This window comes from Anguilla anguilla, chromosome 10 (genome assembly GCF_013347855.1).
Source record: "Anguilla anguilla isolate fAngAng1 chromosome 10, fAngAng1.pri, whole genome shotgun sequence".
Taxonomy (NCBI): Eukaryota; Metazoa; Chordata; class Actinopteri; order Anguilliformes; family Anguillidae; genus Anguilla; species Anguilla anguilla.
Window position 1 is genome coordinate 19,623,049 of NC_049210.1, and position 23,660 is coordinate 19,646,708.

Sequence of the window (23,660 nt, forward strand, 5' to 3'; positions counted from 1 at the left end):
ACAGATATATACAAATGCAAACTGTATGTCCATATGCACAAGCATGCACATGCAGACATACACGCACACAGACACACAGTGAAACAAGGACAGATTTACATATATTTTGGAAAGAACAATAAGTCTATTGCTAAACCCAATGCTAAACAGGCCTAAGGGGTACAGACTCTACATATGTAGCATCACAGAATTTTCATATTAAATAAAAGTACAAGCAAGCTGACAGACAACACATATACTAGAATTTGAACTTGTATCACACATCCAAAAATACTACAAATAAACGGAGAACAAATGGTTTTGCTGGTGTGTAGAGAGCATCTGAATGCTTGAGTACTGACCTGGGGTCCCGGTGGTCCTGAAGCGCCCTGCACCCCTATCTCACCTGGGGCTCCCTGTAAATTGGGGGGAAAGGTATTTAGGTATGTAATAAGGTATGATGTATTTTCATTTTTAAAATGTGTGGCTGGATGATATCATAGAGGAATACCTTAGTTGAAAAGATTCTAGCTAGCTATCATGTTTGCCTCAAAAACAATATGCGAAAAACCTCTCTCTCATTACCAGTTCACTGAACAAACTGAAATGATTAATAGAAAACAATAATATTATTGGTGTGTTTATTTGGTAGCACTGTCAGCCCAGTAATAATATGCTTATATTGTCAGGCATACTTGCATAGCCAAGCTTAAAGAGGCTAGCCATGTAACTTACAGTAGGTAGTGTTTTCCTTTAGCATTTACTGTGTGAAGTTTATAAATTATAATGGTATGAATATGGTGCATTATTATGACATTTTAATATAGTGGCTGTCCAGGACAAGCGCATAAATTGTAATTCACATATTAAAAAATCATTTTGGGAGATTTTCATGATTGATAGTACATTGAAAAACTTGTTCAGTCATAGTTTTGCTGGCTATCTCTTTGCTTCAATGCTATGTCTCGAGGCTAAGAAATAGCCGCTTTTAACATCTGTTAGCTAACTAGTTAGTCCAGGCTCACTGGCTCTCTGCCTCACTGACCAGGTGATCTTAATAACAATCTAACAGTTACGATATTACCGTCAGCTAAATGTCATATTGATAGTAAGATGACCTGGTCAGCTAAATTGTTAATAGCATTGCTATATTGCCGGCTAACTATCTAATATTAACTAGTTAACATTATTATATTTAACCATTTTTATGTAACCTTAAAGTAAATTTCCCTCAGTCCACACTAAAATCACTACAGTTCTCAAGCCAGCCATTGACTGCTAAGTACTGCAGCAAAATTGTAAGGGCACACCAAGGAATATTGGCTAATACTGTCATTCCAGATGTGAATTCCTACATGCCCATACAAGTTAGCATGTTCAGGGAGAGTCTTGTGCATTTCCCATTGCATTTGCTAACAGTTGAGGGTTAGCAAATTCTATTTTTTTTTAAACTCGCTCTGTCCCCCTCCTTTAAAAATATTAAAACCAATCATCCATCGGCAGGTTTTTGTCTCGTACCCATTAACCACACGCTATCGCATAATGTTTACAATGCAGCTCCTGCTTGAGCGTGCAGAACAGATTTGATTGCCGGACTCCCAGGGGTGCTTCTGCACAGGGGATTGGTTGGCAGAAATGTGCGAAAATGTGACACGTCTGCAGATAAACTAACACACAGTGAGCTGATGAAAGAGAGAGAGCAGTGATCAGTCCCCTGCTGCTAGCATAGCCTACGCAAACAAACTCCCCAGGTACATCTGACAAGTAGACAAATGCTTTTTATTTTCCTTTGGGAAAACAATGAATGTGCTTGCTTGTTTAACAAATTGGAACGCCCTGTATAATTTCCAAGGCCAACAGACCAGTCTGTTGATGATGTCTGTGTAGTATCTACATAGGCATGTGGAATATAAATGGCACACTCAGTGGAAGAATGGTGGGCAAGTTTAAATGATCTCAGCAGGGGTCCATTTTTGACCCCAAGGCCACTAAGGTAGGAACAACTGCTCTGGGGGTCTGGTAGAGTACAGTGGTTTGGTGGTACAAACTCAGGGTTTACAAATCCTTGCCATGGTTGTTGTGGCCATGGTTGTTGTGATTAACCAGGTGTGATCAGGTTACCTCCAATCCAGGTAGTCCTGGAGGCCCCTTGATGCCTGGTGGACCATCTAGCCCCTGTAGGAGACAAACACATTCATGGAGGGGGTTCCCAAACCTTTTCACCTTCAGGCCCCCATAAGTAACTGAGAGCTCCCTTCTCCATAAAATGGCGAGCTGTTGACACCTTTACCCAAAGCCAACTGATATGCAGTGGCAATTTAACTCACTTAATACTGAAGAATATTTAAATCATACTGTCATTACGCAGACATACCTATTTTGTACTATGTAGATATTTAACAATTAGACTTATCACAATATTACCATGATAACATAAGCCACATTTTAGGAAAACTGAAAAATGTGCACTTTTCATAGATAAGCAACTATAACAAAATTTTGTTTAAAGGGAGAGAGACCCTCTGGGGTGTCTGGATACAGTTTTGGCAGTTCATTTACAGCAGGGATCTCAAACAGCAGTCTTGGAAAGTCTTAGCGCTTGCAGGTCTTTGTATCTTCATTTAAATCAACAGCCTGTTAGCCAATCAGTGACACAAATGAAGCGCACTTAAGTTCTGAACACCAAAAGCCAACAGAGAATGCGGGATTAAATGCGAGTTGAAAATCTTTGTTTCAGAGAATCCTGCATCTGTGGAGATGCCCGTGCTGAAGCTCTGCAGAACCCTACCTGCAATCCTGGCTCTCCCCTCTCTCCTGGGTCACCCTTTGACCCCTCCATTCCCCGGGACCCCTTGGGGCCGCCAACTCCCTGAGGCCCATCCCGCCCAACTGAGCCCTGGAGCAGAAAATGATACATACTCTTCAAAACTCCCCACAGCTATAATGTCTTTAATACATATTTATATATACTTCTGTACAACACTTTATATTAAGTTGGCTTTACATAAACACTACAATACATTACTAACTAAACGCATGAGCATTTAAACAGATTTGTTTGAGTGGTGTAAGTTTGAGTGGAGTGCAACTATAAAACCGTAAAGCATGTTTCACATAGTCCTATGCAACAACACTGAAGTAATAAAAGCAATAATCAATGATGTGATCATTATGTAAATATTATGAGTTATTGTGCTACACGTGAATTAAATGTCCTTTATGTGTTCAGTACATGTTGAGCACATCAACATGTGGTGTTAATTCCGTTCTAAATTCCATCAGTGAGGAAGGCTAAAGGAGGGCGTAAGGTCTGAAGAGCTAACAGGGGAACTAAGAAATCACAGTAAGATCACAGTAACAGAAGAGGAGAAACACTCACAGGAGGTCCTGGTTTCCCAGAGTCACCTTTAAGTCCCCTTTTCCCTGCCACTCCCTGTCATAAAAATAACAGCGGAACACATTTATTTAGGGAGCCAAGAAAACTGCTCCCTAAATATGCCAAGAATAGCAGTGTTAGTAGACCTTTAAACCCGCCAGCACCGCCACATAATGTACCACACCCTACAGAGGGAGGATTTACTTCCTCAATAGAACAAAATGCACTGTTATCAACTAACCAAGTGGTTAATCAGTTATGAATACTGAAAACCCAGAACATATTTATGCTTTACATAAAGCCAGTAAATAAAGTTCATACATTTAAAAAACATTAAATCAGATTATATTTATCTAATCCTTTAAAATTGTTTCAGGACAATAAATTTGTCCTTCATTTTGATAGTTTTTTATTTCACAAATATAGTATGGTCAGTTAATTTTGGTGATTGCATTTAACTGTCAGCCAACATTAAGGACAAATATAGACAGTTTCAGGATCAGCATGAATTGGTTTGCAGCTTTACAGTTCAGTTCCATTAATTGGTGTTGATCAATACTTATTTTATCTCCCCCAGAGAAAGTGTCATGACTGACAAGCACTGGCTTTCAGAGAAGCAATACCTTAGGCCCTGGAGATCCAGACTGTCCAATCATACCGCTGGGCCCTCCTTCCCCCTAGAACACAGAGCAGCATGTCTTAGTACCCCTTCAACACTAGGAAAGGATGACTGGAGGTCTGAGAAATATAGGATGCTATTAATGATTAACTATGCCTAACAAAAAAAGTTTGTAAGCAAGCAATAACCATACATCACATTAGTAATCTGCATAATTCTTGAAAATAAAACTTGGAAAATAAAAGCTTCACAACTCATAGTTAAAGACACAGGTTGTGTTCAGTGTATATTTATAGTTTTCTAAATATAACTTCATGATCTGTGTATTGCACAAATGAATGTTAAATCCTACTTGCATTCTATTAGGAAAAAAAACTGAAATGACATCCATGTTCATAACAAAATTATGGACAGTAATCCATTTGCTACTGCTGTACTGTAAGACTATCAGAACAAACACAGTAAGAAAAAATATCCTGTTTATTTAAGCACTTGAGTACTATTCTTTAGTGCATTCATTGGTAGCACAGAAAATACAATCTTTCAAGGTCTTAGACAGCTGACTAAACCTGATGAATACTAAGTACTTGCTTGAATCCTTGTTTCTGTCATGCTACCAATAAATTGCACTAGGATGCACAAATCTGTATGCTGGACTGGTACAGTTTTTCCTTTTATGATTTCATTTCCCGACTAAAAAGAATGCTGGACATGCTCCAAAATAATCTTTGAAAAACATTTATTTGACATATGATTAAATAATAGGGGCTGACACTACAAATAGCTCAATGTTTTGGCTGCGTGTCAGAAATGTCAAGCTATTTGCGATGTCAGACTCGATGATGCAATAATATATCAAATTAAGCATCTCTTATATTGAACAGTGTACAATTATCTTCTAGGTCATCTGTTTTGTGGACAACCGCAAAAGAAGAACACATACCCAATTTCTGCATTGGTTTTGACTTTCTCTGAGATGCTGCCATGGAGGCTTTTTGACATAAATGACTAACTTCTTGACCAGAATCAGGGCTAACTTTTGTTTGTGTATTACATTCTCTGATAAGACCAAATAACCAGCACTTATAATAAAGAGTGACAGCGATGGTTGCCATCTCAGTTAGTACTGTACCTGCTGCCCCTGAGGTCCATCTGGCCCTGGCAGGCCTGGGGGGCCTGGAGGACCCTGAGGAAAAACAAAAAAATCACATCTAAAATCTTCCCAGGAACACTTTACACTTCCACAACATGACCAATGACTAAAAAATTATCTTTCACACTGTAAACACTTACAAACAAACAAACAAATACATATTTTATTTGTTTTATTATTTTATACATCTTATGTTCTCCCTTGAGCTCCTGAAATAGCTGGCTCTCCCTCCTCATTCTGTCTATATTCTGTGTAAAGTCTGATCTTAAGAATCCCAAGGGAATTCATTTTCTATTATGATTCCTAATAAGCTATTCCGCACATCAAAAATAATAAAATATCCTATGCCAGGGTGAAAATTATCATGTCATATCTCTTCCACAATTTCCCTGTTGTTCTTCTTGCAGATAAGCTTGAAATAGCTTATCATTGATATGCATGTTTGTAGTGACGTCTCCTTTAATAGCAGATGTAATGGGGTAGAATATGTTTACTCTCTCCCTCACCCTCCCTCCCCCCTCATAGTCTCAGAAAAAATGTGTTAACACATTTCCTCTTCTATTTTATCCCATTCCCTTCCTCTCTAAAATACAGGTTTTGCATTATTAAAAAAACATATGTGCACTATTAGCCTGAGCATAAGCACACCTACCTCCACTCCTGGCAGGCCTGATGGTCCAGTTCCCCCCAATAACCCCACCTGCCCCTGGGAAAAACAACCACAGCACCAATATTCAGCATCATTTTATTCACAGGAAAGCCCACGTGTCAAAAACACAGGTAGCTCTAGTCCATAATATTGCAACATTAATTTGAACATTTCAGAAATATCTCACCGAGATGTACAGTGATTTATAAAATGTGACTGAGAACTGAACAATATTTTCTGTGTTTTTTTAAATCAAAAATTACAAATTTTCAAAAGCATCACCTCGCTGCAAGTGCACTACACTTATACATGAATACAAATTACAATCAATATGATGTCATATTCATGATGACACCGTTGGGAAACAGATAAGATACTCACTAGTAGTCCCGGATATCCCTTCTCTCCTTTTGGTCCTCTCTCGCCATTCTCCCCAAGGGCCCCAGAAGGCCCTGGAGGCCCCTGAAATCCACGAGGGCCCACATCCCCCTGCGAGCAACACCAATACACAACCACCAAATGCATTCATAACAGATCAATTCCATGGCAACACAGATCTTTGTTTCTAGTCAGAGCAGCAGTACAGCAACCATAGTCACATAGGGTCATGTCTCAAGTGGGATTAAAACTTCGCTCCTGAAATAACCCCCTGATAAGAAATTGGTTATTAAAGGCATACAATTTGGAGTGTGTAAACCAGAAGAGTAATTGTGCACAGTATTAGTTTGGAACAAAACATTTCATAACTTTGATAGTCAACACACATCACACACGTTTTTTAAATCCTTTATTTACTTGTCATATATTACTGTAGCCTTAGTTTCTTAATATATAATTCCCATTTTGTAGTCATGTACCACAGTTTACATTAATAATCAATAGTCAAATCAGATTACATTTAGAATATTAGTCCCTTTAGTCCAACGCTTTTATACGTCTTTTCTGAAGGATCACGTTTTCAGTTACACTTTGATCTTTTGCATACAGTTTAATTTTGTTCTAGCCCTTCTTCAACACTACTGACTTTCTCCCATTGTAGCCTTTACCAATGGTATAAGATCTTCTACTTTTCTAATTTCAAAAGCCTTTTCTTTTGTAAGTGTGGCCTACCTCTGATTTACTGGTTGAACAGTCAGTCTGTAACTTTGAAGCGTGATGTATTAGAGTAAACCTAAGATACTAAATAAATGCAACCGCAACAGTTTTCTTTTACCTTTTGCCCCTTTGGCCCTGGGTCACCAGTTCCACCAATCACTCCGATGTCACCCTACAACAAAATGATGGTGTGACGAACAGGATGAATGTGGTAACCCACAGATCTATGCAGTTTCTTAAAAATTCATAAAGCCAACACTCGTATCCAGAGTGAATTACACAGATTTTTTTAATTAAAATTGTTACTTTTTTCATTTAACCATAACCAAACAGACAAACTCGATTGATTGATTGATGAGTAGAGTTGGTGTTTTCACCTCCTTGCCCTGCTGTCCTTGGTTGCCCTGCAGACCTTTGGCACCCAGTGGCCCTATCTCTCCGGGGGGCCCCTGAGGTCCCGGGCTCCCTCTGGGGCCTGAGGCTCCCTGGCATGCATTACAGAGAGTTGGGGTTATGATGAGTAACAGTTGGGTCAGCACTGTAAGCATGAGCTTCACTGATGCATGTTAAATGAACAGTACAAACTACCAAACAGATTTAAGTCTGGATTGTCCTTAAGTTAATTTGCAATGCCAAATTTTTCTTTCACAAACACAATTTGCTAAGTTCATGATTACTGAACTCAATGAAAATGTGTTTACAAATAAATTGAATCCAGGCCCTACACATAAGAGTTTTGCTCCACCAGAAGACCCATTGTTATTTTTCCAGTCTTTCACACACCGCAAGCAAACAGACAGAAAGCACTCCACTGGACTGCAATCCCAACGTCGCCATTTTGACCTGTAAACCCACCTGTTCTCCTTTTCCCCCTGCTGCGCCCTCAATGCCGCCTGGGCCTGGAAGACCCTGGAAAGACAAAAAGACAATGAAGCAAACAATGTCCTGATGAATAAGATGTCACCATCCCAGCCTGGACTGAGCTCACTGCTCATTTCCTGATGCATTTACATTTTACCTGTCACTTCAGACAGAGTCATTCACTAAGCCACCAAGGCAAGACACATTAAAAGAACAGCACCAATAGAGCCACAACAACAACAGCATATGCCAGGCAGTAATGGCTGTGTGAACCTCACTGAGCTGTCTTTGACAATCCCAGTCCTAGTAGGACTCCTACTCATCCACAAATTCCATAGCAATTCCAGACAGTTAATAGCACTAGCTTTCTCCAATGTTAGCCACCACAGAAGAAGTCGCTGGCAGGTGAGGAGAGGGGAGGAATCTCTCATGGGGACATAACCAATTACAACCCTTCAGTGCACCATCACTAGCCACAACTGATCCAGAGAGATTTGAACGTACACTCGAGTGGTCAGCTCCTCACGAACAGCATGCTATTGTGGTCAGACACTTTACATGAACCAATCAAAAGGCAGAACTTTCCAAAAAAGGTTCATGGTATGAAGGACATTCATTTTGATGACAAAAGACAAATTTGATTCAATGGCAGGTGTTCCAGATGCTAGGAAAGAACATAAGAATATGACTGCTTGCAGACAACATCAGACCATTCCGCCCATCTATGTTCATTGTTTACAGATACCGTAGGAGTGTTTGTTCATAGAAAGTGGGACATAATGTCTCTCATGACACACAGTGAATGCTGTTTCTTGAGTCTGTTTTAAGAAACCTAACTGACCTGCTCGCCATCCAACCCAGGGGGGCCGTGATCACCTGGAGGTCCAAGCACACCCTGGAGGAAATTAACACATTAGCAAACAAAGAATGATGCTCAGCATGTTCTTATTAATACCCAAATCTGACAGGCACAGCACCTTACCAACTACCTACAGGTTTGTGCTCATTTTAACATACCCTACGTAGACCCCATAACTGGGCCCTGTGGCAACCTTGCACCCTCCCTCACCTTGTCCCCCTTCTCTCCAGCTGGACCCAAGGATCCATCCATCCCCGGTTTGCCCTGCAAAATACAAGACATTTGATAGCATGACAGCTAGCTTGCCTCGGTACCATTTCTACATGTGAACTGGAGTAGGAAAGATGGCTTCCTGTTACTATAGTTAAAAAAACAGCTTCAAAATTGGTGTTCACTGAATGAACCTGATACACAATGCAAATATTAGAAATGACATAGAATCACCAATTGCATTTTATGTGAGTAAAGATCGCCTTCTATAATAATTACTACAATAGATACATTAAAGCTAGATAATCTGGACTAATTTATGACTGTATATACCATCTGTCATGCCTATTCAGATAGTAAGTTAACTCTAGTGGTGCAAACCAAATGCACCATGTCCTTGCTCCAGATTTCCAGTGAATGCACATTGAGCCCATGAATTCAATACTGTATTAATTGGATTGGATAATTGCCAGTGACCTCACCTTAACTAGCTGTCAATTATGCCCCCATTTTAGGTGACAGTTCCCAAATTAAAAAATGCTACTGACAAACCCCTTGCTGACTTTAAAAGTCTTTTAAAAAAACCACATGAAATCACCACTTGTTCTATGGAAATCTTTAGTAAACATTACTGTTGATCTTTGGGAAATATTCTGCATTAGTACCTTAATGCACAGAATGCTAACTATCATACCTTGAACAGATGCAACTCTACTTTCTATAGACTTCTGAATATCATACTTAATATTATTCTAATATATTATTCTTAATTCCTGTTATTATGTATGCTATACTGCAAAGTGATAGACCTTATCTCAGAAACTTTCTGCTGACACTAGCAAAGGTTGCAAATACTGATAAAACACATGAATACCACACTCTCTTGAAATGCAGAAGCACCAGGCCAAGTTAATTGAATCAATGCAGGAAAACATGGGCAGCAATGCTTTGCTATATGACGTGTTTAGCTTCTGACAAACTTTAGTTGTAAAGTTTTGAAGTTTAGATTAACTTGGCATCATTTCAATATCAATAATTTGGTAGACAGACATATTTTTTAAGGAATTGTTTTGTTAATATATAGAGTCTTTGCTTTGCTTATGTAACTTTCTTAATATTGACAGTGTTTTATCTGTTATATTTCTTGTGCTCACCCATAATCATGAAATCTAGACCATTCTATGATTAAAGAGAGGTCACTTTTTTAGCACGTAGTTCAGTTATCTTTGTTGCTCATTTGTTTAAGCTGTCTGCCTGCTGTCTTGACTTTACTTCTGGGGATGAATCACCATGGAAACCATTCGAAATCAGCTAAAAGGGAGAGCCAAAGGAAGCTCAGACTGTGCATTTTAATATATTTTAGTAATAAAAGCATGGAATAATTAAATGTCAGGGATATTACATTAAAATGTCTCAGCAAAAAGGCGTCAGCTGCAGTCAGTTGTACTCACGACAATGGACCTTTCTCACCAACAGAAGAATGCTGAGCAGAGAAAGCAATGGGTGCAAAAGAGATAAGACACAAACACTCACTGGAAATCCAGGGGGCCCGCCTGGTCCCTGTGGCCCTAGGGGCCCTTGACTTCCTGGGGGGCCCGGCTTCCCTATCCCACCGTCTGGACCAGGGAGACCAGGTGAACCCTGCAATGAAGCATTGACTGAGTGCCCAAAAAATACATGGTGGCCACACAAAAAGCAGACAACCTTGAATTTCTGTCTACGTCTCTGTCAATGTGTTCAGAAACCAATTAAAACACTTCACAGTATGGTGGTTTACAGCTCCTTCCGAAACCTGCTCTCAACAATTTCCTCGTCCTTGGAGGATCCACAAGATTTCACTCTCAAATTTTGCGCTACCCTTGGTGTCTTTCCAACTCAATAAACATGGTCATTTTTCCAGCATTATGTACGTTTACATCAACAATGTGATAGCTGTCCTAGAGGCCTATTCCTGCAGCGTGATTGGCTGTCTGTGTTTTTCTTTTTCTCTGCATGCAAGCAACGTAATGTTGGAGTTTGGTTTTATTGACCAGCCCTATGTGGGAGTGAAGGAAGATCTCCAATACTCACATTAGGCCCTGGCATCCCTTTAGGCCCTGGTGGCCCCGGCCGTCCCTGAAAAGCGAACATCCCAAGAGAAATAGAGAGAGAGAGAGAGAGAGAGAGGCATTAACGACAACAGGATGGGCAGTAAAACAAGGGCACAGGATGTACAGTAATAACTACTACTAAGAACGCACCAATGTGGCAAACAGGGTGAGAGAAAGACTCCTCTCAAAGTCTTAATCAGATGGGGAATGCAACAGTTTTCGATTTTGAATAAGACTGAGAACAAAGAGCCCGACAACAGCTCGCAGTCTCATTTGGTCATTGCTTATGCAAGGCAACAAGGCTTAAATTTCAGTGAGAGGGCTTTTAATACCTCGATCACAATTACGGTCTAGGTTACAGCATACCACTGTACAGCCTCTGAAATGAATCCCTTTCTCCTCCGTTACTTCTCTTGTAGACATATTACTCAGCGCCTATTAAAATTCATGATACATGATTGTATCGGATGTACATGAAAACTATAGGACTACAGTATGTTACTGTATAGAGTTCATGTGCTCTTCTCACCTGAGGTCCTGGTGGGCCTCTTTCTCCGAGAGGTCCCTGTGCACCCTGTAACACAATTGAAAGGTCACTACTCAAATATAACACGACCACTGCTCACAGTGCACAGATGGTGACAGGCCAGATTCAATGCACACAGTAAATTACACACATGCACACGCACGCATACACACACACACACACACACACAAACAGTACACAGCCTTATAACTGCAACTAAAGAAAAAACCTGACAAAGACCACACGAGCAAGACAGTGAGGTCACTTACCGGCACCCCACACTTCCCTGGATGCCCAGGAAGGCCCCTGACACCTGGCTCTCCCTGCAGGCAGAACAACACACTGCATTAAGAGACATCACCCACATCTGTATGATCACTCACTCTCGGGCAAGAGCCAACATGTATTTTATTAAAGAAAAAAAGGCTATGGAATGTTCAGAGAGAGCAGAGATGTATTAAAGATATAATATTGAATGAGAGAATCAAAAAAGTTACCTCACCCTTTCCCCCATATGCCCTGGTCTCCCACGCATACCCACTGCTCCTGGATAACCCTGGGAAGACAAAACACACAGTGAGACCAGGGAGCACACACACATGCACACACACACACACACACACACAAGTTAACCCATGAACATAAAAGTAAATCAAATCAATAAAGTCTAATATTTGGTTGCATAGCCCTTAAATGCAATAACTGTGTCTGTAAGTGTACGACCCACTGACATCACCAAACATTTGGCATCTTCTTCGGAAATACTTTTCCAACCTTCACTGCAGCCGCTTTATGTTGATTTTTGTTTTGAGGGGCTTCAGTCTCCTCTTCAAAAATGTCTGATCGATTGGATTTAAATCAGTTGACAGACCTGACTAGTCCAAAACGTTCTACTTTTTCCCACTGACGAATGCTTAGGTTGCATAGTCAGTGAGTATGGGGTAATTGTTTTGCTGCAGAATGAAGCACCAGCTGATGAGGTTTAAGGGATTTATTTTTACATCCTCCATTACATCATCAACAAAGATGAGTTAACCTGTTTCAGAAGCAGACACACAAAGGCCTGACACTACAGTACCTCTTCCATATTTCAAGGACATCATGGGCTGTGTTCCTACTTATCTCCACACTTGTGGCTTTTCATCGCTTCGGCAGATGTTTATTTTGGTCTCATCTGTCATCTTTGGATGTATTGGCAAATTCTAATCTGGCCTTTCAATACTTGCTGCAGATGACAGGTTTGCATATTGCAGTGTAACCTCTATAATTCTGCTCTCAAAGTCCTCTGCGTACAGTGGCTTGTGATATTTTTACCCCTGCCCTCTGGAGACTGCTGACTGTTTTAGAGTTTTTCTTCACAGCTCTTCATCTGACATCAACTGCAGTCGACTTCCTTGGCCAACCAGTACAGTGCTTATTTCTGAGTCCACCAGCGGTTTCTTTCTTTCTCAAGACATTCCAAACTGCAGTACTTTATATACCCAGTGCCTGTGTTGTCCTTATTTATGAGTTATTCTGTCCTCTCAGCTTACAGATTAGTTGTTTTTAGCTAATAGTTAGTTCTCTGATCTTCATGAACGTGTATGCCTTCTGACTCCAAGTGCAATCTCCACAGATGAAAACAAAGGCTAAAACCAAGACTTGATGCTCCATGCCCTTTCACGTGGGAACAATCCATGCAAAAGGAAATGCCTGGTAACACTTAACACCTGTCAGTCATCCATTAACTTATTTTTGCATAGCTGAAAATGGGGGCACTCAACACAAAAACAGCTGTTTCTGTAAAATGGTAAAACATACGTATGTAAATACCACAAAATAAAAGCTGACTGTCTGCAATTTTGTCTCATATTCATCACAACTAATTTCACCATTCTTGGAGGGAACTGTAAATGCATGTAAGCATATGCATTATGTCAACCTTTTAATTAGTCTATCTCAGAAGGACCAAGATCCAAATGAGATGAAACATTAACTTTCCTTTATTTAGGCTGCTCTAAGAATAATAATAAAGCAATCACAAGGCATAGACCATCGACCAGGGTGGTTACCGTAATGGTTTTTATGTTTTTCTAACATCTGAAATCATCCCAATCCCACACTTTTATACCTTATTTCTCACCCCCCAATTATGTTTTGTATTCATAAAAAGATGTCACCATTCCAGTCTTACTTCCCTTCTCTGTCCTCTAGACAATAAGTCTTCACACACTTCACGCAAACATGTTTTTATGCCACACACAAATGCACAAATACAACCAAGACTATCTACAAACTCCTGGGTTTATAGAAATAATTACATCGGCAATGTTGACCGTAGTGTTACAGAATAGCTATGAGCATATGAATCATTGAATGCTAACTAGCTTCATAAACACAGCATGTTTGTTTCCTTTTCTGCTGCTGCTACTCTGGTGCTGCGACTCTGGTAGTGGGCGCGCTCCAACACCGGCACTGTAGGCAACAAGCCGTTCAAACAAATGCAGTCCATATGTATATGCTGAATGTTTATTGAAGGCCATTGCCATTTCTGTGTGTGTGCGTGTAGCAAGGCCTTGTGATGCCTGCATCACACATACTCACGCTTGCAATTACACTCACACAACATACAGTACATATACACATGTACAAACACATACTTTCACGCAAGAGTGTGAGCAAACACTCACATAAACATATGCACACATGCACACAACCAGACAAATAAACACCTACCCACCTACACCCATGAACACACATACAGTACTCACAGACATAAGCACAAACATCCACACACGACCAGTGATAATAATATCCACGGGCAAAATATACACTCAGTGAACACGATCACACCTATGCACAGGTTGAGTGTGAGAAATACACAATACAACAGTTAGAATGTTACATTATTATTAATTTATGATCATGAAATTATAAATGATAAATTATTTTTATAAAGCAGCCCATGCAGAGAGGGCTGCACTGCCCATCTGTAGGATACCATGTGTATATTCTTTAGTGTAAGTGTGCGTGATAGAGAGACCAGACTGCATGCAGACCTGGGTAAGACCTGTACAGGTAACACTTACATACATGCCTACTGGCCCCTGAGAGCCCTCCATGCCTGGCTTTCCCATGAATCCCTGGGAGAGATAGAAGATACAGAAGCAAGGTATTATGTTATTAAACCCCCCCTTAACATACAAATAATATGTTATTTATATTCCCCTTAACATACAAAAATCATAACTTGGTTGATAAAAAAATGTTCAAAACTTACTCACTAACACAAAGCATACACTCTCTATGCATCTCTAAAATGTATAATTTCACAATTCCTAAAAATATGTTTGCATATGAAGTTACATTATAATTATATAAAAATTAAAAGTTGAAAGTTACAACTTTCATCAGTATGTTCCACAAAAATTAAACTATACCCCAAAACAATGCTTGTTTTAATGCTTATGCTTGTTCAAGTAATATGGTCATCTATTTCTTCATCTAGCCATCATTTTTGTTTAAATAGATATAGATCCTAGCAATGGTATATGCTTTCTGTATGAGTGACCTGGTTTTTTAATGCTGAAATTATTTTGTTAGGACAATAATTGCACGTGACATAAACATGCACGAGGGAGTATACGCACACAGGAAGTATCGGTCACTCACCCTTTCCCCAGGTGGCCCAGGGCTGCCATCTTGCCCAGTCCGTCCTGGCGGACCCTGTGTGCACACCACAGATAACCAGTCAGAGCTGTAGAGGTGCAGGTTAAAAAAAAGATAAACAGGAAATTAAATGGGTAAGGACAGGTAAAAAGAGAACATACCGGAGGACCTGGGGCTCCACCAACGCCTGGCTCTCCCACAAGCCCCGTTAACCCCTAGAGAGAGAGAGGGGGGCAGGGGTTAGTCAGATCTTTATACAGTTAGTATAACTTCCAGACTCAAATGAGGGATGTTTGTTCTAGTACTACACTATTTAACCTATATCAGAGCTGGATGGAATAAACACAGTCTGTGAAGGCATTGAAAGTTTTTGGTGTGTTGACAGGCCATTTCATGAATTAAAAAAGAAACAAAAAAGAAAGGGAATTATGGACTGACAAAAAAAAAAAAAAAATTAATAAATAAATAAAGATAATACTCACTCTGGGACCTTTACTGCCAGCACCTCCCACTGAACCCTGGGTGCCCTGTCACAACAAATCAGCCATCAGCAATACACACGCACATGCACTCACACATGCACATAAGCAGACACATATTCCACCGCCAATGGTGACCAGCAACTCTGCAAAGCAACAGAAACTGACTATAGAATCGCCTTTCTCCGTCTCATCGTGCAGGGAAAAACTGCTGACTGCTTTTTCTAAACCAGCTGTGAAAAAACAGTGGTCCTCCAGTACAACAACTGCACATTTAAGCTAATGAACTGCATTCACTGAAAAAGCCAAGGCTGGCTACAAGCATTTTGTAGAATGCCAGTCCATGCTCTCCTGAATTAGCACTGAGGGGACACGCATAGTAAGACAACCAGCCATTCCAAACTGAGGGGATGGGAATGAAGTCAATTGCACCCAGTAATATAGAACCACAGATACAAACACATGTGTTTAAATGATGGATCTTAAGTATTCTTCATTTAAAATAATACACCCAGTTTTAATTTAATTGTATTTCAGAACAGATAAGTAATTGTGGACAAGGGTGCTTCCAGCATGTTTATCATTTTCTGACTTTATTTTCAATATCTACTTTGTAAACATGGCAAGGTGCAGTGATACACCTCCTTGCAGTGTGATTGGGCAGATTTGGTCATGTGACAGTAAAAGGACCAATGAGATGAAAAGGTATAGAATGGGAACCTGTGTACCAGGCTTTCCTTCTGCCCCTTCTGTTCCAGGTAGCCCTTGTAAACCCTGCAACAAAAGCACGCAAACACACACACACACACACACACACACACACACACACAGGAAGTCAGAATTTACCTGCATTCATGGAGTGTTTCTTAATTAAAATGTAACTTCTTGGATAAAGGCCAGTTTTTCCATCTTACCAGTAGTCCAGGTATACCAACAGGACCCTGCTGTCCTAGACGACCCTGAAGACAAGGAGCAAGACACATCAGAGAGAGAAGAGAGAGCGAGATGACATGAACAAAAGAGACATAAAGAGATGTACATGACTAAGGGATAGGGCTGAAAACACTGAGTGAGTATGACAGAGTGAGAGAGAGTGAGAAAGAGAGACCAAGAAAGATGAATATAAAGCGGTGTTTTTGAGCTTCTCACCCTGCTTCCTTTGTTTCCAGACTTCCCAATGCGACCCAGAGGCCCTTTGTTCCCCTTCACCACAAAAGAGAAGTAGATTTAAGGAGACAACACCTCAACACACAGTGGATATGATATTATAGCACACTGATTTTACACATGATCTATGATGTTACAATTGCCAGATAAATAGATTTTTAAAAACTCAAATTGAGGCTGGTAGGAGAATGGATGTGGCTAATATAAGAAACAATGACAACTCAGATGTCTACATATATATATATATATATCTTTCAGGTTGATGACATCACACAAAAATGGTCCACATAAATTGAAGCAAGTGTGTCATGACATTTTGATTGGGTAATATTATTAGTGCATATCAAGCCCAAACACTTCAGCGTGTTTATATTTCTGTTGGCAAGTAGTAACGATGAGCAAGAAAGTTCTTAAGTGTAATGGTGGGAACAATGCATCAGTCCAAAGGAAGTTCAAAAAAAGTCCATCAATCGCAGAGCTGCATCCATGACCTCACAACCATTTATCACCATAGGAACCACCACTGACTGAAAAAAACACAGGTCCTCAGCTTTTATTTAAGAGAATTTGTATACACTTTGGTTTCACCATGTGGAAATTAGAGCACTAATTGGTCTTTGGTGTTTTACCAAGTTACATTTGTACACATAGCCTGTCTGGTTTCAGTATAGCAGACCTGCAACTAAATTCCCAGGTCAAATACAAGTTGGGGTGAATATTTATTCCAGGGGCTTAACTTTAAATACTTCTGCCATATAATTCCTGTCTCTAAATTCATCTCTGTACTTTACCTGAAATTTACCCAATATGGTTGAAAATAATCCACTCATCATCTGCTCATGTACTTTTTTGGTGGATCACAACAGTAAACAAAATGGACGAAGCAGCAGTTTAATGCGACCTCTGTCAAATTTCCAGTAAATCACCCCTGAGATAATATCTAAATATTTCTCTGACCTTGGATCCCGCAATGCCGACATGACCCTGGACGCCAGCCTCTCCTTCTTCACCCTGCAAAATGAAAAGATGCAACACTGACCTCTCTGCTCAGGGTCAAAGTACCATGCAGTGCCCACTTTTGTAGCTACATCCTATCAGGTACTTACTAACAAAATACATGGGCTCTTGGTAGGCTCAGCTGGTGAAGGTGCACTGTGAGGGTTTGGTTACATGTAAATTACAACTCTTTATCATTCTTCAAAGGAAACTCATGTGGCTTCTTGCATGCCATAAAGTATAATTAACAGGACACATTCCCCACAATAACACAAGTAACATGTTGTAAATGAGTAACATTCTGTAATTAGATACAGATACTTTTCTACGCTTTACTGATCTTGTCACAGAAAAGTATTTGTATCCAAAACAAAAACATATTTGACTCAGGGCTTTTACACAAGTAGTATCCATAGCCACTGATAATAAATGAATGAATAAAGAAATAAGGCCCTATTTTACAATTTATCAATTCTTATTTTTGGGCTCCCAGTTGGTAAAGCTACTTGTCCTGGGCAAAAACTAGGCCCCCAAGCTGAGTCATTTCAGGCTGAAGCCTCAATATATCATCAGATGACAGTGACTGGAAGATTGGCTATGTGCAGCTATAGGTGGGGTGGATTTAGATTCTCTGATTAATGCACCAGAGAAACACAGCCACTCTGTTCATGACTGCAGTGGCATGTATTACTGCATGGCATATAGAGTGGAAATAGCACACTGACTCATGGGAAAGTACATCGGAGAAGTGGATGGGAGCGGGAATGATAACAAGAACAGAATTGATTTGACAGGCCACTGTTTCCCCCTACCCTTTGTATTTTCATGGCACATTATGCAGAAATAGAAGTGTGATAGGGAAATGTACAATGTCAATAAGAAAGGAATATCAGCAGGAGAGGAACAACAGGTTGGTGTGTACCTGAATTCCTTGAGGGCCAGGTTGTCCTTTCACCCCAGGGAAGCCTTGCAATCCGCTTGGACCCCTCTCCCCCTGTGGACCCATGACTCCTGGAGCACCTTGGACACCCTAGCAGATTGAAGAAGATAAAGATGTAAAAGAGAAAGCCAAAATGGAAGGCCAATGAGGAAAAGGCAAGTAGATGGAAAACATGATGGACAAGCAAGGTCAAACGACATTTAATGTAGCAGCTGAGGCCCTCACCTTGTTGCCTTTTGACCCCATATCCCCCTTGTCCCCATCCATCCCTCCATCGCCCTGTAGGAGAAGCAGTGGTCAGAAAAGGTCAGGGGTAGACTAACATTAGGCCCTCTGAGTGTAACAAGCAGGACAGACTCAAATTATAGCAGGGAAAACTTTAAGAGAAGAGTACAGATCTTACTCTGCTACCTGGGATCCCAGGCAGACCAGGACCTCCCATGATTCCCTGGGAGAGATAGAGAGAGAAATACAAGGCTGTCATATCACAAAGCTATTTGGTTATTTTCACACCATTTGTACTTGTCCTGGGTCTCATTGCTACTATGGGGTATAAACAAATGTCTTGAAGTTTTGTATGGGAAGGCATGGGAAATGTGTTAGTCTGGAAAAATGAATGACACCCCTTAACAGTGGCACAAATGCAATAACCACCTTAAGGTTGTATAAAACCTTTAGAATATAATTTTAGCTAAATATCAGATAATATATTATCTGACAATATAATCTCACTGAAATAAAAAACTGGAGATTTTAGTTATTTGAGTATGAGTTTTGGGTTTGTTTCTGGGGTTGGGCTAGGGTTTGTGGTGGCCTTGGAGTTTGTGGTGGTGGCTGAGGTTGAGTTTTGTGTTGGCAATGGAAGCTGGAAATCGACTCTGGACTCTTCTGCCATACAGAATTACCATCCAGCTTCTATGCTATCCTTCTCCCCCAAATCCTGCATATGTGGATGGTCCTTCAGGGTTTGCTGGGATGGTAGCATGTATCATTTACATGACCTTCCTACAGGTGTCCCTCAAGGCTCTGTACTTGGCCCCATCCTCATTTCCTGTTATATGCGATCCATTGAGTCCATCATTTCATGCCATGGTTTCCAGACAGATACATGGCTTTTCCTCTCTTTTCCTCCATCTGACACCTAAGTCTCATTACAAATCTCAGCTTTCCTGAAGGACATCAAGCTAAATGGCAGCCTCTCACTTTAACATCAACCTGACTAAGACTGAAATGCCTGACATTCTCTTTAGGTCATCCACTACTAGACCTCTCCTGCAGTCTGGATACTGCAGGAGAGCTCGTTCAGAGCATATTACTGTTAGAACCTTATGGGGTAAGCCTAAATGACTCTCCTGCTCCTTCCATTTAAGGGCAATGAGTCAGGCATGGAGATTCATTCTCTACACCATCCAAAGAATCCACCCCAAATCCAGGTTATTGATAACATATATTTTTGAAATTAAAATACGACAAGACTGATCAAGTAGAGGCGACAAAGTAAACCCCGGTTAAGTGATTTCAGCTATTCTCAAAGAATCCCTAAAGACAGAATTGGGGAAGAGTATTTCAAAATTCAAAATGTCAGTTCACACTGTGCAGTCTTCAAAGACCAAGGAAGTCGCTACTTTAGGGCTGGCATGTTCTCAGCCACATCAGTGCCCTCATGTTTCCATTTTCCAAATATGCTTCCAATCCCTCTCTGTGTGATGCTCTCCCAATAGAAGGAGTGATCGGTAATGATGAGACTCTGAAGTAGTCTGAGTAGGGTCAGTCAGTACATTACTATATAAAAGCTAGAATAGTGTTCATATTGAAACCATTGAAACCACATCAATATCAGTAATCTGCTGCTTTATTGAATTCTTTTTAAAGAATTATAGTTAAAACATTTCACCTGCAATGCAGCCATCTGTCAAACCATTTCATTGCCATTACTTAATGCTTCTCAACAAAAATGCTCCTCTTTTAAATTTATAAATAAATAAATGTAAGAAAATATTTCAGCATACTGTGTTCTATTTTTGAACAGTCTGTCAGAAAAGAAAACTGGGAAGTGGGAGTGCAGGGATTTAATAGATGTGGTACATATTCTGTTTTCCTTACTAACTCACGGCCATTTCCGCTGTGGGAAATTGAGTTTCGTACAATTAGAGCATGGTTATTGGATGGATAAAATTTTAGAGATGAGGGAAAAATTGTGTTTCAGCACTGTCCAAATTCCACTCACCTTTGACCCTTCAAATCCTCTCTCTCCCTTGGCCCCCATGAGCCCCATGGTACCCTGCAGAGCAAAGAAAGAAAGGAGAGAGAGAGAGAGAGAGAGAGAGAGAGAGAGAGAAAGAGGGGAGGGGAAGAGAGAGATAGAGAGACAGAGAGAGAGAGAGAGAGAGAATAGTCATCACAGCAGTTTCAACATTTAACTTCTGGACTCAAAGGAGAACTAATGTTAATCCTTGCAAGATTGGCTAAGCCAGTTCTATAATGCAGCTGAGAGTCTTTCCCAATTCTGTGTATTGACAAGCCATGTAATGAAGAAAGTAAGCCTTTGCTTTAATATAAGGACAGGACTTATCTTGGACCGCTTCAGCCATGTTCCTTCCCTGCCCATGCCTTGATGCAGCCAAGAGCTCCAGATCTATCACCCGGCTCTTCTAAACTGCACTACAATTTGGTCTTTTATTATTCCCGTTAGCTATCACCTCATCTGTAAGCTGTGTAACCCATTGAATTTGCTGTGATAGATCCCTTATAGAATGTCTGCTATTTTCCATTCATCTACCACTGTACACCTGGCTGACCAGTGGAGGATTGGCTCCTCCTCTATAACTGGGTTCCCATTGGAGAGTTTTTTCTCGTCACCAGTTAAGAGTTCTCCCCACTGGGAGTTTTTTTTTTTTTTTTACCTTATGCACATGCTATTTGGGAGTTCAGGCTTGGTGTTTGCTCCGTTTGCTTTTTTGCTCTTCTTCGTGCCTTGCAACTCTCTAAAGAGCCTTTGTGACAGTATTCTGTAAAAAGTGCTATACAAACAGAAATGAATTGAACTCAATCTTTCCCAAATGGCCGTGTGCCATTATTAGCCTTACAGCCTATCAGTGTCAGGCAACGCAGAGCACACTCTCAGAAAGAGGAAAGGGAGACTCACAGGGTCACCTTTACAGCCAGCAGCTCCATCCTTCCCTTGGGGTCCCTGGTAAAACACAGCAGGATACAGATTTATGCATTGCTTACAGTGTTTGAACATCTGTACTGCCATAACAATGAAAATTCCTCAAACTCTGCATACAACACGTGATATTCACAGTGTTTTTGCTCCCAATTTAAAATATATGATGGTATTCCTTGGCTCATCTCATTACTATAATGTCCAAAGTATATTACACCGAAGCCCATGCTATCAGCTGTGTTTTTTTTCACTATAAAGCTGAGCTCATAGTCTGCTTTTCAGTGACCATGCTATTCTTAGCCTTTGATGAATCTGATAATCTGCTTTTGCTCTTACCATTCTTTAGACTATGCATTGCTGCCTTTGGAATAAGGAATAAGACATACAGTGCTGTGAATAAATATTTATTAAGTCCATGTTTAAGGGAGCAATTACTTTTCACATGGGTGACATGAGTTGTTGCTGCTGCGTTTGTTTCTGTCTCCCCTCCCCATCTTTAAGTTAGTCTTAGTCTGAGTCTTGGTCTGAGTCTTGCCCTACAGCTGAGTTGCCTACTGTCTATAGTTCACATTGTCTGCTGTCTGAAATCTGCTCGTCTTGACCACCATCATCACCATCTTTGCTTACAAACTTTCCTGTAACGTGTTCAGTCACTAACAGTAGCCATTGTGTTACTTTTTAGTGATAGAAAGTTATTTTAGATAAGAGTGCAGATTGTAAGGATTGTAGCCAGCAACTTCCCCAGTATCTCGAAACATCTGTAAAAAACTGGTGGACGGACTTTTGACAGGAGGACCGTCTTGCACGAGTTACATCTACCTAACCCCAGTGAGATCCTACGACCTGCATCAAACCGGTACATATGCTTAGAACTCCTTTAGGACAAATAGACTCACTCCCTGCTTTGCTGTATAATAAACGTTTTCTTTCGAGTTGCGGTTATTGTTGAGGTGGCTTCGCGTTACGTCTGATAGCGTATACCTGGTTATTATAACGCAGGTGAGTTATGGGTCGTAACAGGTTTGATAGATTTTTTTCATTAAATAAATGAAATAATTGTTTACTCGGTTTTGCTCTGTCTAATATTACATTTTGCTTAAAAAGCTGAAAGATCTGAAATTAAATGTGTGACAAATAGGCAATAGAGGAAATTCGAAAGGGGGCACATACTCTTCATGGCACAGCATGCCTTTGTCTGATTTTGATAGAAATTAATTTTTATCAATGGAAAACTTGTTTTCATTTAATAATGACATTTTTGCATCAGTGAAAACAAAGAGTGTGATATGGCATAACTGTGTATGCTACTTCTGGGTTCATAACCAATCATTTGACCAGTCTGTCTGTAATTGTATCAGTTTGTACATACAATCCTGCTTAGAAACATTAGCTGAGGCTTTGAGCTAGCTTTTCTCAAGACTCACCTGAGGCCCCGGAGGCCCTGGGAACCCCCTCACACCCATAAGCCCTTGGGGCCCCTGGAACAGACAAACAGTAATGCTGTAAAGAAGTTGTACAGTGGAAACCAAACACAAATGATAAAAAGCAGACCAAATACAGCCGGTCATGCACAGACGGCTCATACCTGTGGGCCTCTTCGGCCAGCTGGACCAGCTGGTCCCGCATCTCCCTGCAGGGGCCAGTTCAGACAGACTGTTAGCCATCACACTGTCATATGCAGGACTACACATAATGCATTAAAATTATATTCCATAATCCTTGGTGATTTCAATGTTGCACATATTAAAAAAGATAAAGATATATATTAAGACAGCTGGATAATAGGTGCTGGAAATAGTTCTGGGAGATCACAGGTGATGAATTTCCCAAAAATAAGCAAGCTGTGA

The 23,660-nt window shown here is 40.4% G+C and overlaps 1 protein-coding gene across 1 annotated transcript in view; it reads right to left on the reverse strand.

Moving 5' to 3' along the window:
- The window catches only part of si:dkey-61l1.4 (collagen alpha-1(I) chain), a 104,782-nt gene that overhangs the window by 10,854 nt on the left and 70,268 nt on the right, over positions 1–23,660 (reverse strand). Inside the window, exons 20-52 of the mRNA XM_035435770.1 lie at positions 23,399–23,443; positions 23,238–23,291; positions 21,793–21,837; positions 20,875–20,928; positions 19,051–19,095; positions 18,873–18,926; positions 18,630–18,737; positions 17,669–17,722; positions 16,694–16,747; positions 16,459–16,503; positions 16,265–16,318; positions 15,548–15,592; positions 15,227–15,280; positions 15,069–15,122; positions 14,486–14,539; positions 11,920–11,973; positions 11,687–11,740; positions 11,421–11,465; positions 10,872–10,916; positions 10,335–10,442; positions 8,802–8,855; positions 8,574–8,627; positions 7,727–7,780; positions 7,249–7,356; positions 6,990–7,043; positions 6,158–6,265; positions 5,780–5,833; positions 5,107–5,160; positions 3,979–4,032; positions 3,359–3,412; positions 2,768–2,875; positions 2,101–2,154; positions 342–395 (exon numbers count right to left, since the gene is read on the reverse strand). Coding sequence (XP_035291661.1) covers positions 342–395; positions 2,101–2,154; positions 2,768–2,875; positions 3,359–3,412; positions 3,979–4,032; positions 5,107–5,160; positions 5,780–5,833; positions 6,158–6,265; positions 6,990–7,043; positions 7,249–7,356; positions 7,727–7,780; positions 8,574–8,627; positions 8,802–8,855; positions 10,335–10,442; positions 10,872–10,916; positions 11,421–11,465; positions 11,687–11,740; positions 11,920–11,973; positions 14,486–14,539; positions 15,069–15,122; positions 15,227–15,280; positions 15,548–15,592; positions 16,265–16,318; positions 16,459–16,503; positions 16,694–16,747; positions 17,669–17,722; positions 18,630–18,737; positions 18,873–18,926; positions 19,051–19,095; positions 20,875–20,928; positions 21,793–21,837; positions 23,238–23,291; positions 23,399–23,443 — 1,989 coding nt within the window. The remainder of the gene's footprint in view (positions 1–341; positions 396–2,100; positions 2,155–2,767; positions 2,876–3,358; positions 3,413–3,978; positions 4,033–5,106; positions 5,161–5,779; positions 5,834–6,157; positions 6,266–6,989; positions 7,044–7,248; positions 7,357–7,726; positions 7,781–8,573; positions 8,628–8,801; positions 8,856–10,334; positions 10,443–10,871; positions 10,917–11,420; positions 11,466–11,686; positions 11,741–11,919; positions 11,974–14,485; positions 14,540–15,068; positions 15,123–15,226; positions 15,281–15,547; positions 15,593–16,264; positions 16,319–16,458; positions 16,504–16,693; positions 16,748–17,668; positions 17,723–18,629; positions 18,738–18,872; positions 18,927–19,050; positions 19,096–20,874; positions 20,929–21,792; positions 21,838–23,237; positions 23,292–23,398; positions 23,444–23,660) is intronic.